The sequence below is a fragment of the Marmota marmota genome, unplaced genomic scaffold (genome assembly GCF_001458135.2).
Source record: "Marmota marmota marmota unplaced genomic scaffold, marMar, whole genome shotgun sequence".
Lineage (NCBI taxonomy): Eukaryota > Metazoa > Chordata > Mammalia > Rodentia > Sciuridae > Marmota > Marmota marmota.
The window spans coordinates 40657710-40673358 of NW_025999990.1; the positions used below are offsets into that span (position 1 = coordinate 40657710).

Genomic DNA, 15649 nt, shown 5'->3' on the forward strand with positions numbered 1-15649 from the left:
AATCTGTGTAAATGGAATAGTTCTAGGTCAAGTAGAAGTCTAACTTGTAACATAAAAACAGAGAGTCATGCCTCCTCAATCAGTTCCTAGATTTGACCCAGTTTCCAGATTCAGACTCCTCGAATAAAGGAGAGGCTGAGGCCCTTTGAGGAAGGACTTCTCTACATTATCAAAAATTTAATTTGTTAACCTATCTCCCAGTCTTCCTCAATGGAACTATGACCTTTTGCCAGGGTGAGTGTGCATTGAGGAAAAGGAAATATTCATAACTTTCAGGGACACTGGCTATGAACTGACACTAATTCTATGAGACCCCCAAATATAATTGTAGCCTTCTACTTAGGGACTAACAGAGGTTGAGTGATCAACAGAGTTTTAGATCAGGTCTTCCTCATAGTGGGTTCAGGCTCCCTGCACCTGTCCTGTGGTTATTTCCCCCATTTTGGAATTCACAACTAGCATAAACATACTCACTAGCAAAATCTTTCCATTGGTTCGCTGACCTGTGGAGTGGGGGTTATTATGATGGAAAGGACCAGGTGGAAGCCCTTGGATCTGTCCCTGTAAGGTTCTCTAGAAGCGGTTTATGTTCTGAATCAGCACCCAATATATTGTGCTACCTTTTCCACATCCAGAATCTATGGGTCAGGAATCAAAAGGTGGAAACAGGAGTGGCACCAGTCACCATTACCCCTAGTATCCCAGTAGCAAAAGTTTTATCTCTCATCCTTGCTATTTTTTATGCTCTGCTGGTCTAGAGGTCTTGCTTCCAAAGGGAGGAATGTTTCCCCTGGAGAGAGGTGGTGCAATGATTTCATTGAAGTAAAAGTTAAAACTGCCCCCTGGCCACTCTGGGTTCCTCATGTCTCTGAATCTACAAAGATGGGAGTAATTATGTTCCTCTGATAATCAAGGGAAAATGGAACTGCTCTTCCACAATGGGGGTAAGGAAGAACATGTCTGTAATACAAGGAAGAGATCCTTCCTGGTATGTAGTATCACCATGCCCTGTGATTGAGATCAATGAAAAAGTCCAAAGTCTTCCCATTGAGGCGAGACTGCTGATGGCCTAGACCCTTTAACAGTGAAGATTTGGGTCGCTCCATAATGACCACCAGAGGTGCTAGCTGAGGACAAAGAAAATAAATAATGTATACTGAAAGAAGATACCAGCTATGACCAGGGGACCCATCACAAACATGGGGACTTAAGTGTAATAAGTATTTCTTCTTTGTAGTGTTATATCTGTTTGTATCCATATGTATATGAAACAAGTATCTTGGGTTTTTTTCCTCTCTCATCCTCTGTTATATAATGTTAGATGCATAGACTTTGTGCTATAGTATTTAAGTTACAGGACAGCAAGAAGTGTGAACATCACCCAAGGACTTCACATCCTCTTCTGGGGAAGGGGTTACTGTGTTTTCAGTTGTATGCTGGATAGTTCTATCACATTAGGCAGAATTATGACCTTGTTATGATCTTTTTTAAAATTTTTAGTTGTAGATGGACACAATAACTTTAATTTATTTATTTACTTGGTGCTGAGGATCAAACCCAGTGCCCCACACATGAGAGGCAAGTGCACTACCACTAAGCCACAACCCAGCCCCTTGTTATAATCTTTACTCAGAGATTAAATATGGTTTAAGGAGATGTGTATGGGTGCCAAGATGGTTGGGGGTGGTGGTGAATTGTGTTGGTTAATTTTACATGTCCACTTGGCTAGGCTATGGTGCCCAATTGGTTGGTCAAGCAGCTATTGAGGTGCTGTTGTGAAGGTCCATCTCAAATGAGATGGACATTTAAACCAAGAAACTGAGTAAGCAGATTACCCCTTCATCATGTGGGAGGGCCCCATCCAATCAGCTGAAATCCTTAAGAGAAAAGAAGCTGATATCCCTCTAAGAAGAAGGAGGAGGAATTCTGTTTCCAGACTGTGTTCCAACTATAGGTCTCCAGCCTGCAAGCCTGCAGATTTCAGACCTGCCAGCCCCTACCCTGGCATGAACCAATTCCTTAAAATCTCTCTCTCTGTATATATATACACACATACACTCATACCCTATTGATTTTGTTTCTCTAGAGAACCCTGGATACTTCTTTCTGCTATCTCTGCCCTAAGGAAAGTTAATGCACAGGAAGGCAGGGAGGGTAGCTGCCTTGTGTGCAATAGCTACAGCTCTGCAGCATGATGGGACAGCACAGATGCTGGACCTTAGGGCCACTGGGATTTTCTAGGGAGCCTCAGGAGAGGCAGTTATACTCTGGAAACGAAAACAAAGACTTGACCCTAAAAGCACGTACCTTATTTTAAAGTGGTGGATTACTCAACTTGGCATCTGGCTTCCCATTTCAGTCCAGCCGTCATTGAAGGCTTCCAAACCTCAAACCCAAACCCCAATATTGGCAGTGCTTTCCTCAGTCTTGGAAATACTATAAGACTATAAGACTTTTTAAATATTTTAATTCTATTCTTTATCTTGGTCCAGGTCTTTTGGAGTTCCTGGGGTAGTTTACTTCTTCCCCATCGACTCCTCATTGTTTGTGCCCTCAGACATTTTCTCTCCCAAGGAGTGTAAATAATAATAATAATGATGATGATGATGATGATGATGATGATGCAGGGTGAATTTCCCTTATCTGAAATACTTGGGTCCAGAAGTATTTTGGATTTCAGATGTTGGAATATTTGCACATACATAATGCCATATATTAGAAACAGGACCCAAGTCTAAACATAAAAGTCATTTCTGTTTCATATACACCTGATATGCAAAGCCTCACGGTAATTTTATACAATACTTTTAGTACACCTGTGTTTTGACTGTGACGTGTCACATGAGGCCAGGTGTGACGTTTTCTACTTGTGGCATCATGCTGGCACTCACGAAAATTTCTAATTTGGAGCATTCTGAATTTCAGATTTTTGAATTAGGGATATTCTACCTATATATAACAACAAAAGTTCAAAGGGACAGAACTCTTGTCTGCTATGCTCCCCAATGTCTCCCAGCACCAAGCACAGTCCTGGTCCATACTGCATGCCAGGAGAAATTTGTTCAAGGAGAGCATGAGCAACCACTAAGATCCTTCTACAGGCCCTGACCTGAATCTGTTCTTGATATGTGTCATCGCATTGAGTCTCGCCATGTTACTGTGAAACAGGTATTATGTGAGTAATGTCATCCTGTTCACCTTGAGTAATAAACTCAAAGAGTGAGACAACACTACCTAGAAAACATGTAAATTAAAAGTTGCACAGAGCTCCTTATTGTTCAAGGGATGATTTTATTGCCTAAGATTTTTGGAGTTTTTCCTTCTGGTAAGAAAGCAGGTTAGCACCTTATTAGTCAAAGCCACAAAAACAGAAATTAGTCCCACAATAAATATTACAATCCCTCTTCTTTGGATCTGAGAACTGGAGAAATTAAATCTAGAGCAAATCCTAAGCCTTTCCAACCAACCATCTCAATATTCTCTTAGATAAAAACAGAATTTGAAAGGGAAGGGCCAGTTCAAGACAAAATTGTACAAAATTTGGCTTCAGACTACTCCCCCAACCAACCACAAGGTATTTTCCCTCCGGAGATGGTGGGAGGCTCTCCCAGGAGTATCTCAGGCCAGAAACCTCCCCCACCACCCTTTGCCATCGGCTAGGTACCTTTGTCCTTGTCCCTTGGCTGGTTTGCCTGACTTGTGAGACTATGCCAACCAGGGGGAAGGAGGCTGGACTTCTCACTGGCAACATATAAGAGTTTTCTAAGGGAAGAATATGCCATTGTACTTAGAAAAGTCTGGAGTCAATTAATTTAAGGCAAACCATAAATCCAGGTCTGCAGTTGGCAAAACAGCTTAGAAGCGTTTTAAAATCCCTTTAAAGAAGGTTTTGAAAAAATTTAAAGCAATAAAGCTGAAACCCATAAGAACAATTTTGGACTAGAATATACTGAGCTATCTGATGTAGCATTCTGAACCACATTGACTTTATTCTGAAATTCACTGATTGAGCTATCCACTCTCTCTTTTGGAAAAAAAAAATCACAAAAGCTAGCAGAAAAAAAGAAAAACAAGCACAAGAGAAGGAAGACTGTTAGAGTCTGTAAACAAGTCAAAATAACACCTGGCATTTTGCCAGGGGAATGTTAGAGTTCGTAAACAAGTCTGGATGGTGCCTGGCAAAATGCCAGAGGGAGTGGTTTGAGAAGTAACAAAAGCGAGCCATTAAGTGTGGAGATTCCTGATTGGTTGACTGCTGTATCTAGTTTATGCTAATTAGATAAGCTGTGTGGAATGTATAAATACTGCTCCTGTCCTGCAATAAAGGGCTCCTACTCCTGCTGTATCAACGTACACAAGTTATTGGTCCCCCCCCCCCCCCGGTTATTTTGCTGCAGCCGGACTGCGGCAGAAGACTAGCACAGGCAGAATTTGGGTTACCCCAAATTCTTATTAGAATGGTTCAAACCTGAAGCTACAAACTGTAGGGTACACCTGGACACCAACCTAGGAATAAGGCAATGGTACATCATTTCCTATTGGGCTCAGAAAATGGCTCTTTAGCACTGGCAGTCTTCTCTGAAGCAGGGCATGCATTAGTATGTGTTCATCCTCCACAGTGGAAGGACACCAGGCCAACTGCTTCCCCTGCTCTAGCTTGAATGACAAAACCAAAACAATGCTTTCCTCCTCCCTCATCTACTCCTTCTAAATGGAAGTGAGGAACTGTAAAACAAAATGGGGAAGAAGGTAATTGAGCACAGCACATGAGTTACTTGTCCCTCTTTCCCTCCCCTGGAGCCATAATTTTTGGAACCACAAACAGGATCCATCAGAGGCTGACCACAGACATTCATGACAGGGACAGACAGTGCTTCCTGGTGGTCCTCCAGCCTTCTTCTCAAGTGGGCTAGCCTTACCACTTTGAACCTTCCAGTGAGGTCAGAAGGCCCTGGGAGACCTTTGGAAGTTGTTTCAGTCAGCTTTTTCACTGCTATGACTAAAAGACCCAACCAGCACCATTGTAGAGGGGGAAAAGTTTATTCAGGGGCTCACAGTTTCAGAGGTCTCAGTCCATACATAGCTGGCTCCATTCCTTGGGGTTCGAGATGAGGCTAAACGTCATGGTGGAAGAATGTGGTGGAGGGAAGCAGCTCACATGATGATCAGAGAGCAGAGAGAGAGATTATACTCACCAGATACAAATATGTACCCCCAAAGCCATGTTCCCAGTGCCTACCTCCTCTAGCTACACCCCACCTGCCTCCAGTTACCACTAAGTTAATCCCATCATGGATTAATTTGCTGATTTGTTTAAAGCCCTCATAACCCAATCATTTCCCCCTTTGAACCCTCTTGCATTGTCTCACATGTGAGTTTTGGGGGACACCTCACATCCAAACCATAACAAAAGCAGAGGTCCAAATGAACTCTACCGAAAGATAAATTCCTATTTTTAACAAATCATTGAAAAGCTTTCCATGTAAGGTGTCAGCTTCTTAAAAAGCAAAATGCTACAATTAAATCTCAGAGGGTTTCCTAATCTCTCATAGGATCTGTAAGGACTAAGTCTTTGTAGAGAGCTGAGAACTGGACACAGTTTTGCCAGCCTACCTAGCTGTGGCATCCTGATTTTGCCATAGGGAATATGTTCTCCCACTTGCCCCCATTCCTACCTCCATGGATGTAAGAAGACTTGGCCAATCAGAGCACTAAATTTCAAGGCCATGTGACTCATCTTTGTGGGGATGCCTTTTTACTTTACAGAGGCAATAGGAGTTAAGTATCTTACTGCTTGGTTCTTATTTTTGTCTGGGTGTGGATCCCTTTGTATTTATCCTGTTTGCAATTCATTGAGCTTCTGAGGTATAGAAATTGTTTTTCATTAAATCGGAGGAGTTTCCAGCCATTATTTCTTTGGCTATTTTTCTATCTTCTCTCTGTTTCCATTCCTTATGGTACTCCCATTGTAGGTATGTTAGTGCACTTAGTGGTGTCCTGTAATTCTATTAATTATCTTCACTTTTTTTTTCCTGTTTTCAGATCATCTAACCTCTATCAACCTATCTTTCTTTCTTTTATTTTTGGTACTGGCGATTGGACCCAGGGCACTTTAACCACTGAGCCACAGCCCAAGCCTTTTTATATTTTATTTAGATACAGGGTTTTGCTGGGTTACTTAGAGCCTTGCTAAATTGCTAAGGCTGACTTTGAACTTGCGATCCTCCTGCCTCAGCCTACCGCACCACTGGGATTATAGGCATGTGGCACCACGCCTGGCTACCAATCTATCATTAAGGTTGTAAGTTCTTTCTTCCACCAGCTCAAATATACTGTCCCTTTAGTGAATTTTTCATTTCAGTTATTATACTTTTCAACTCCAGAATTTCCATTTGGTTCTTTTAAATAACTTTTACTCTTTATTGATATTTTCTCTTTGTTGATACATTGTCCTCATGCCTTCCTCTAATTCATTAAGAATCATTCCCTTTAGTTCTTTACACAGATTTGTACTAGCTGCTTTGACGTCTGTCCATTAAGTCCATCATCTGACCTAATCCAAGAGCAGTTTCTGTTGCCTGCTTTCTTCCTCTATCTATGGGCCATACTTCCCTGTTTCTTTGAACATACATTTTCTAAAAAATTGTAGCAAATCCAGATACTGATTTACTATCTCCACCAGGATTATTGCTATTATCATTTGCTGCTTGACTGTTTATTTGTTAAGTGACATGGATGATCTAATTCTGCCATGTCCTATTTCTCCTGCAAAGTTCAGCCATTAATGTTCCTAGTCAGATTGTTTTGCTCTTGTTTTTATTTTCTGGCCTGTCTACTGATTGAAGCCATTTACTGATTGAAGATTGTGCTTAAACTCCCTTGGTCAGTTTAACACACAGTTTGACTGTGTGTTATAGCTTGGCATTCAGAGAGGTTGCTTCCTGCCCCATATTCCCCTCTTGATCACTGCTGGGATGGCATTGTTTTGGGCATGCATATAGTCTTATAGATGGCCAGGGATGGCTGAATTATTTTTAAGCCTAACTCCTTAGGAGTTGCCACTTTGACAAAGTAGCTCTTGGCTCAGTGTTTGGTCAGAGGATGGGCTTAAGCCCCTGATGCCAGGGAACTCTTACCTGGGTTGATGGGTTTGTATGTAGTTTGGGAATGTTTTTGAATCTGCCCCCGTCTTTCTGATTGTGTGGTAGCCTAGCACGAGTATAGAGTCTTCCCAACCTCCAAAATCTTCTGAAATCAGGAAGGCTTTTCTTGGCTGTAGCTCTCTCTGATTATCTTTATTACCCTTCTGGCTGCTCTGCTGTTTCACTTGCATCAGAGCTACCAACCTCCTCTTAATTGCTATACACCAAGATCTTCATTATTTTCTATAACACCCTTGGGTATGAAGTTCTCAACCATGTTTAAAATAATCAATTCCCTCAGTCAAATCTGCAGAGCTCTTTGTCCTTCCAACCTATCTTTGTTTCTGGGTAGAACCACTGTCCCTCAGAGTTGGAGGTGGGAGGAATGACATCTCTCTTCTACAAGTGGGCACCGGAAGAGGTGGCAGCTCCTGGTGGTGTAACTGATTTCTCAGTTTGACCTTCCCAGCATGGAACCTTCACTCTCTGAGCCAGCTGGGATGGGAGTGATTGGCACCTCAGTATTCTCAGCCTCCAGAGCCTCCAAGGGGATGGAGGTTGGTAGGGAAGAAAGAGACCTAGCTCTCTCTGCTGAGCCTACCTGGAATACAACTTCTACACAGGGATAAGCAACATCAGCAGCCCGGGCCTCCCAGAATGAAACCACAGCCCCAAATGAAGACTGGGGAAAGATAGTCCCCATCTTCTTGGCCACATATGCCCTGGAGCTTCTCCAGAATGGAGTTGGGGTGGGGCAGGTGAGTAACGGAGTGGGCCATGGCTCAAATGGCACAGGTTCTTGCTGTTCTAATATTCAGTTTTCAATATTTTTCTTCATTTGCCATATGCTCTTAGGACGACTTATGGAGGCTTAAAATGATTTCTAAAAAACACCTTTACCAGTTAACTTTTTGTTTTGCTAAAGAAAGTACCCACTGAGTTTCATTCTGGAAATCCCACCTCGCTTCTGCTTTGTCTTGAATCTACCCTAGTATTTTCTACCTGCCTTATAATTAATTAGTTTTGGTGGTGAAGAAACATGGAAAAAAGCATTCTTAAAATGTTGTATTATCGTTTCCCTTTGTATCCATACACATGACAAAACAGTCTAACTGCCTTGCCCGTATGAATGACTTAGTTGGAATATTTGTAATTCTTTCTACCAGATGAGTCTGGAACAGTGGCTAGCACAGAGGAGGAAAAATAAAAACTCCTGAGGAAATATTCACAGAACATTTTGCTTTTGCTAAAAAGATGGCAGCTAAATAAGAATAATATGAATGCAGCAGATTATGTACAAAGTTAACATGAGATATTCTTATCTGCTCCTTGTCCCAAAGAGTTTACATTTAAGATATAATTGGAAAGAAAAAATAGAAAGCATCTTACCTGTGAAAGACTCATTGTTAATATTTGATAGAGGAAAAAGAAATGAGCTGCCTCCTCCACCCCTCCCCCTCCCCTCTGCTTTCATCAAATAAAGCTGGTCTTCACTACTCATAATCTTGCCTGCTCCAAACATAAGTCCCTTTAAGGTTGGCCTGCAGCGGACATCTGAAAGGGAAGGCTTCCCCACTTCCTTCTTGTTAGGTCTTCATTTTGTCCATGGGACTCTCAGTGCTTGCAATGCAAGCCGTCCCCAACTTCATTACTTGGGATATCTTTCCACAGAAATAATATGGACTAGGACAATTACTAATTCAGAACCTAGAGCCAGTTTGGTACAGCGTCCCCCTGTAGCATAATTCAAACAATTCTAACGTGAGCATGACCCAGGCTGATGTTTCCACAGGAGATGCCCTGGGAATTTTAGTTTCCAACACTGCAGTTCTGTGCAGTGTCAAGATAGAGAGAGAAAAGATACCCTCTTCCTTCCCTTACCATCTCCCCACCTTCCAGGTGACCCAACATCTGGGTAAGGATGGCTGAGATCTCCTGTGGCTCCAGAGAAATGAGGGCAAAGGAGAGAGGCCCATGAAATGGGCATCCCAGGGGACCAGGAGAGGAAGGAAGGGTCTAGAGTATGGCATTCAGACAGAAGCAAGAGAGAGATGAACTGGGATCTGGGATCAGTACTGTGAAAAGGATGTAGTGGGGCAATGGGAGCAGCAGCTGGTAAAAGAATAATAACAACATATGCATGAGGACTTCCTAGATTCTGAGAGCTTTGCATGTCAGTACATATGTGACCCTCACAACATTGTTATGAGGTGGGCACTAGTATTAGGAACTGAGGAACAGAGGTGTCAGATAACTTGCCCAAGTTGATGGCTAGTGTGACCCTTGCTCATCACAACTTGGTCCTGCTGCTTAGGGGAGGGCTTTTCCTGCTCTGTCCCCCATTCATCCACAGTGTGGCTGATCTAGCCAATGAGAGAGCCTGTTACCTATTCTACCCTTCTCCTGTGTTCAGAGGCTGGAAAGCTAAAAGCAGCACTCCACAGATTTTTCCTGGGGTTGGGCTCTGAATGCTAATTGAATTTTGAAAATTAGAAATATTTGCATAAGGACTGGGTAGAGCTCAGTGAAAGAGTGTTTGCTTAGTATACATGCTTGCCACACTGCAAAAAAAATGTTTTAATAAATTAAAAAATGGGAAGTAAGAAGGAGGCCGCCTTCCTGCTGCTTGTGAACATTTCTGTTGCTATACCCTGTCTCTGATTTCCTGAGTACCAAGAAATTGCTGGTAGGACTGCAAATTGATGTAATCACTTTGGAAAATAGTATGGAGATTCCTTAGAAAATAGTATGGAGATTCCTTGGAATGCAACCACTTCTTGACCCAGTTATCCCACTCCACAGTTTATACCCAAAGGACTTAAAATCAGCATACTACAGTGATGCAGCTACATATTGATGTTCATAACAGCTCAACTCATAAGAGCTAAACTGTGGAACCAACCTAGGTGCGCTTCAAGAAAATGTAGTATATATACACAATGGAATATTACTCAGCCTTAAAGATAAATGACATTATGGCATTTGCCAGTAAATGTATGGAACTGGAGATTCTTATGCTAAGTGAAATAAGACAATCCCAAAAAACCAAAGGCCAAATGTTCTCTCTGATACACGGATGCTAACACACAATAAAGGGGAAAGGAAGGAAGAATAGAAATCCACTGGATTAGACAAAGGGGAATGAAGGGAAGGGAGGGAGAATGGGATTGGGAAAGACAGTAGAATGAATCGGACATCACTTTCCTATGTTCATATATGAATACAGTGTAACTCCACATCATGTACAACCACAAGAATGGAAAGTTATATTCCGTGTATGTAGAATGTGTCAAAATATTCTCTACTGTCGTGTATATCTAAAAAGAACAAATAAAAAGATCTGGGGTGGGGGGCTTGGGTTGTGGCTCAGTGGTAGAGCGCTTGCCTAGCACATGTGAGGCCCTGGGTTCGATCCTCAGCACCACAAAAGCAATAAATAAATAAAATAAAGGTATTGTATCCATCTACAACTCAAAAAATATTTGAGAGAGAGAGAGAGAGAGATGGCTGTGGAGGCAGCAGCAGCCCTTCCCAAAGCAGGGCCTGATCATAAACATAACTAACTCCATGTTGTCTGGCTCCCTCTGACTTGTTCTTTTCTGAGTTATTCTTTCCTTTGGCTTATCTTAAATTCCAGGATCATGAACCCAATAGATAAACATCTAGTGACAAAAACCAAAACTTCCCCCTGAGCCCAGGCACCTTCCTTATTTCCAATAAGATACCGCATGACCAGTTCCAGGATAATGATCAACCAGATCATGACCTCACCAAGATGGCCACCTCTGCACACCCCCTCTGCTCTTCCCTATTACCCACAAAGCTATTGCTGACACCCCAAAGTCAGCCCTGAGATCTGCCTTCCCAGTGCTATCCTGAGAATAAAGGCTCCTTCCCGCTTCATGGCCGCTTTCTCTGTTTGATTTTCTATTCAGGGTGAGCAGCAGGGCTGGCCCTGTTGGTATCCACCTCCCCTCTGGGGTCAAGGCCTTTGCCCAGGATTCTGGTAGCTTCCTGACCTTTGTATGGTGCCTCAACAGTCCTGACCATTTCCCTGAGATCTCCCAAGGAGTCCAGCCTACAGCTGACTACTCCAGTCTCAGTGACTCAGTTTAGTGACCTCTTACCTACAGGAAGTCCCTTTCTGTTCATAATACCTGGAGTATATCAGAGGGAACATTCGGCCTTTGGTTTTTTGGAATTGGCTTATTTCACTTAGCATGATGGTCTCAAGTTCCGTCCATTTACTGGCAAATGCCACAATGTCATTCTCCTGCCCTGATGTTAGAGTCTGTAAACAAGTCAAAATAACACCTGGCATTTTGCCAGGGGAATGTTAGAGTTCGTAAACAAGTCTGTATGGTGCCTGGCAAAATGCCAGAGGGAGTGGTTTGTGAAGTAACGCCAGCGAGCCATTAAGTGTGGAGATTCCTCATTGGTTGACTGATGTATCTAGTTTATGCTAATTAAGATAAGCTGTGCAAAATGTATAAATACCTCTGTTGTCCTACAATAAACGGCTCCTACTCCTGCTGTATCAATCTACACAAGTTGCTCGTCACCCCCGGGTTAGTTTGCTGCAGCCGGACTGCGGCAGATGGTGGCCCGTTACGGGGAGCCCCGGGACACTCGGGGGTAAGTGACGAAAAAAAGCTGCCCGTCCATAGATAGGACGGGAGCAAATCTGCTCGTCCCTAGGCAGATAGGGCGAGAGGAAAAATGGCCATTTCGAGAAAATGGAGAAGATTGATACAGTATGTTTGTGTCTTGTTTTGTCTCAGTGTATTGTATTGTCTTTGTGATGAAAATATGGAAGGGGTGAGAAGTAAATTACTAAGGGAAGAAGGCACCCCAGTGGAACCAAGAATAGTTAGGGCATGTGTTGATAAGAGCCCAGGAACTCTAGTCAGAAAGAAAAAGAAAGTTCAGAAGAAGAAAGATTATCAGAGGAGGAAGGATTATCAGGAAAAAAGTTGCAACAAAAGGCTATTACTAAATACTTTTCCTTACCGGAGGGTGCATGAAGCGGAGAGGCGGCTGCCAAGTGTGCAAGCCGGTCACAGAGCAGCAAGGATTTTCCAAGAGGCGGCGGCGACTGGCCCTTCCCCGCCTCCTGGCCGGGGAGCTGGCTCTTCCACTGCAGCGAGCCCAAATCTAGACCTGACCTGGAGGCACAGTCTCGCAGGCTCTTGCTCCCTGTGCCCAGTAGCAGTTTGAGTCCAGGACACTCCCCAGGGCCATCTGGGGCTGCCCAGGCACTACAGCCAGCAGAAGACGCTACTGGTGTCCCTGATGTTTGGTCATTTTCAATGCCAATAACTAAGCTACAATGGTTCTCCCACACCTGGAAGCTGATGAGTAATGAGCACTATTAATGCTTATTTCAAATGCAAAAAAACCTTGAGATAATGTACTAAATTGTTCAGAAGGTTGTTTTCGTAGTTGAATGCTACAGGATTTTCTTTAGCCATCCAGCCTTCGTCCCAGTGCCAGTGAAGACAAAGGTGGAAGAATTCCCAGTGTTGCTGAAAACCGGACGAGACTTCGGATTAAGCTAGCTGCCTGCAGAACTTACCTGGACTGTGATTTAAGCTAGCTGCCTGCAGAACTTACCTGGACTGTGATTTACCTGGACTGTGAGTTAATCTATTTGAGACACTGCTTTACCTGGACTGAGACAACAAACTGTAATCTACAACAAATTGTAACTTGGTATCATTGCTAATGGTGTCATTGCAGGTATAATTTTTCCAAAGGCTTCTTACATGGAGCCATCAAGTGGCTTGGTATTGTGGATTTTGTATCCTCCCCTTCTGCTTGTAGCAGATTGTTTGTGGTGTTTGTGTAAAAACCACTATGGTCATTATTTAAATTAAACAAAAGGGGGAAATATTAGAGTCTGTAAACAAGTCAAAATAACACCTGGCATTTTGCCAGGGGAATGTTAGAGTTCGTAAACAAGTCTGTATGGTGCCTGGCAAAATGCCAGAGGGAGTGGTTTGTGAAGTAATGCCAGCAAGCCATTAAGTGTGGAAATTCCTTATTGGTTGACTGATGTATCTAGTTTATGCTAATTAAGATAAGCTGTGCAAAATGTATAAATACCTCTGTTGTCCTACAATAAACAGCTCCTACTTCTGCTGTATCAATCTACACAAGTTGCTCGTCACCCCCCGGTTAGTTTGCTGCAGCCGGACTGCGGCACCCTGAGCCCTGACTGATGCTCTTCTCTTCTTTCTCTATCCTTCCCTTCAACACTGGCCATCAGGGGAAGCAAGTGGCAGATGGAGAGGAGGAGGCAGGAGAGAAATGGGCAAATTCATCCTTTCCTTGGTTCATCCACACATTTGCTGCACACCTGTTATGCTCTAATGGCCAGGTCAGACACCTTCTCCTTCCACCCCGCCCCCAGTGACTCTTACTAGGGAGGATCCACAAGGGTACAAAATGCGTGGGGAAGGGGTTTACGGTCTGCCATGCCTGCAGTCTGCGTATTCTAGGCCTTCTCCCTGGAATGCCCCATTTCCTTCTCCCACCTACCTGACAGGTTCCCAGACCCTGTTCAGACACCACTTCCTCCCCAGAACCAGAACCTGAATCCATAGCACTTAGCCACAGAGCGAGGAGCAAGAGTAGCATTGGAAAGACAAGAGCGGGGAGGTGACAAGGTCCCAGCAGGACAGGCCCAGGGAGCATTCCTAGGTCAGCCAGGGGCTCAGTTATTAAAGTGCAGGTCACGCAACTCTGCCAGAAAGAAACTCCGACTTTTCTCAGGAGGGAATTTTGTTTGGAGGACTGAGGAATACACTGGGTTCTGCCCACTTACCTTGGCAAATAGGGAACGAGTAGGAACCAGAGCGGCAGGTGTCACACCGGGGGCCCTCGACCCCTGGACGGCACAGACACCTTCCGAGGTCATCGCATATTTCAGGGAGAACACCTTCCAAGTTACAGTCACACCCTGCAAAGGACAAGAGATGTTCAGAGGGGGCCACCCACCTCCCTTCCTTGGCTAATTTCTCCCTTCCTCCAGACTTCTGTTGTGGAAACACAGGTTATGAATAATCTATGGCTTATAAACATTCTTAATCCAGAAGACAACATCTTAAAGGGAAATAAATATTCAGGAAAAGTCAGAGATACCAATTTAATAGATTCTCATATAATGGCAATCTGGGATTAAACATGCATATACCTTCCACCTTCCAATTCCTATTCTGTGCCAGATGTGGCTTCGGAGGCTTCCCACGGACTGTCTGACTTAGTGCTCCAGACACAAGGCCTTTGTAGCAGCCACATTTCTTCAGTGTCCCATTCAAGCACTTTCCTGCCTCAGGACCTTTGCTCAGGCTATTCCCTCTGCCAGGCATGCCCCTTCCCTTCCTCTTGACACAATGGCTCTTTGTCACCTCTCAAGTGTCAGTTTGTATGTCAACTCCTCAGAAGGTCTCCCTGAGCTGTCTGTATATATAATCAGCCTCCCCCCCCATTTTTTTTATGTTCGCCTTTTATAACACTTCAGCTTTGGAAATCACTGATTGACTTGTGGCTTTCTTTGGCCGAAAGAATGAGGCAAAAGTTCTATCCTGTGATTTCTGATCATAGGTCACCACATACCTTGGAGTTTCCATTCTCACCTTCTGGGCATCCTGACACTGCCATGGGAGAGACCCAGCCTGGTGCCATGGACCCTAGTCCCGTTGCATAGTATGTCTCAATAAATAAATATTTCTCAAAAACAGGCCTGTTCCCAGGCATGACTATCACACATGTAATCCCACTTGGAGAGGCTGGGACCGGAGGATTACAAGGCCAGCCTCAGCAACTTAAATCTCCAGTACCAAAAAAAAAAAAAAAAACAAAGAAAGAAAGAAAGAAAAGAAAAGGGCTTTTCTTTCAGTACCTGGGATTTAACCCATGGACGCTCTACCACTGAGCAGCATCCCCAGCCCTTTTTATTTTTTGAGACTTGAGTCTTATCAAGTTGTTTAGAGCCTCGATAAATTGCCAAGACTGGCCTTGAACTTGGCAATCCTCCTCCCCAGCCTCTTGAGCTGCTGAGATTACAGGCATGCACCACCATGCCCAGCCCTTTTAATTTTTTATTCTGAGACAGGGTCTTGCTAAATTACCCAAATGACCTCCAATTTGCAATCCTCCTGACTCAGCCTCCAGAGTCCCTGGAATTACAGGTGTGTGCCACTGTGCCTGTCACAAATGGATAATTTTTTTTTTTTAAAGAGTTTTTAATTCTCTCCCTCAAATTTCCTTTGGGGTAAAAAATTAGTATGGTTTCAGTTTATAAATATCATTTTCATATTTATAACTTGATTTTTTATATTTATTTATTATATTTATTTTATTTTTTATATTTTTATTATATTTATTTTATTTTTTAAATAAAAATTTAAAAAATTTTTATTCTAATTTATCTTATATGACAGCAGAATGCATTACAATTCATATTACACATATAAAGCACAATTTTTCATATCTCTGGTCGTATA

At 43.1% G+C, this 15649-nt stretch overlaps 1 protein-coding gene across 3 annotated transcripts in view; it reads right to left on the minus strand.

Annotated features, from left to right (window-relative positions):
* Lama3 (laminin subunit alpha 3) overlaps nt 1–15649 on the minus strand; it is a 257612-nt gene that overhangs the window by 145982 nt on the left and 95981 nt on the right. For all 3 annotated transcript variants that reach the window (XR_007348859.1, XM_015482480.2, XM_048806427.1), the window contains exon 12: nt 13969–14103. Coding sequence is in view for 2 of the 3 variants with exons in the window: in XM_015482480.2 (XP_015337966.1) it covers nt 13969–14103 (135 nt within the window). In the remaining variant the exon portion in view is untranslated. The remainder of the gene's footprint in view (nt 1–13968; nt 14104–15649) is intronic.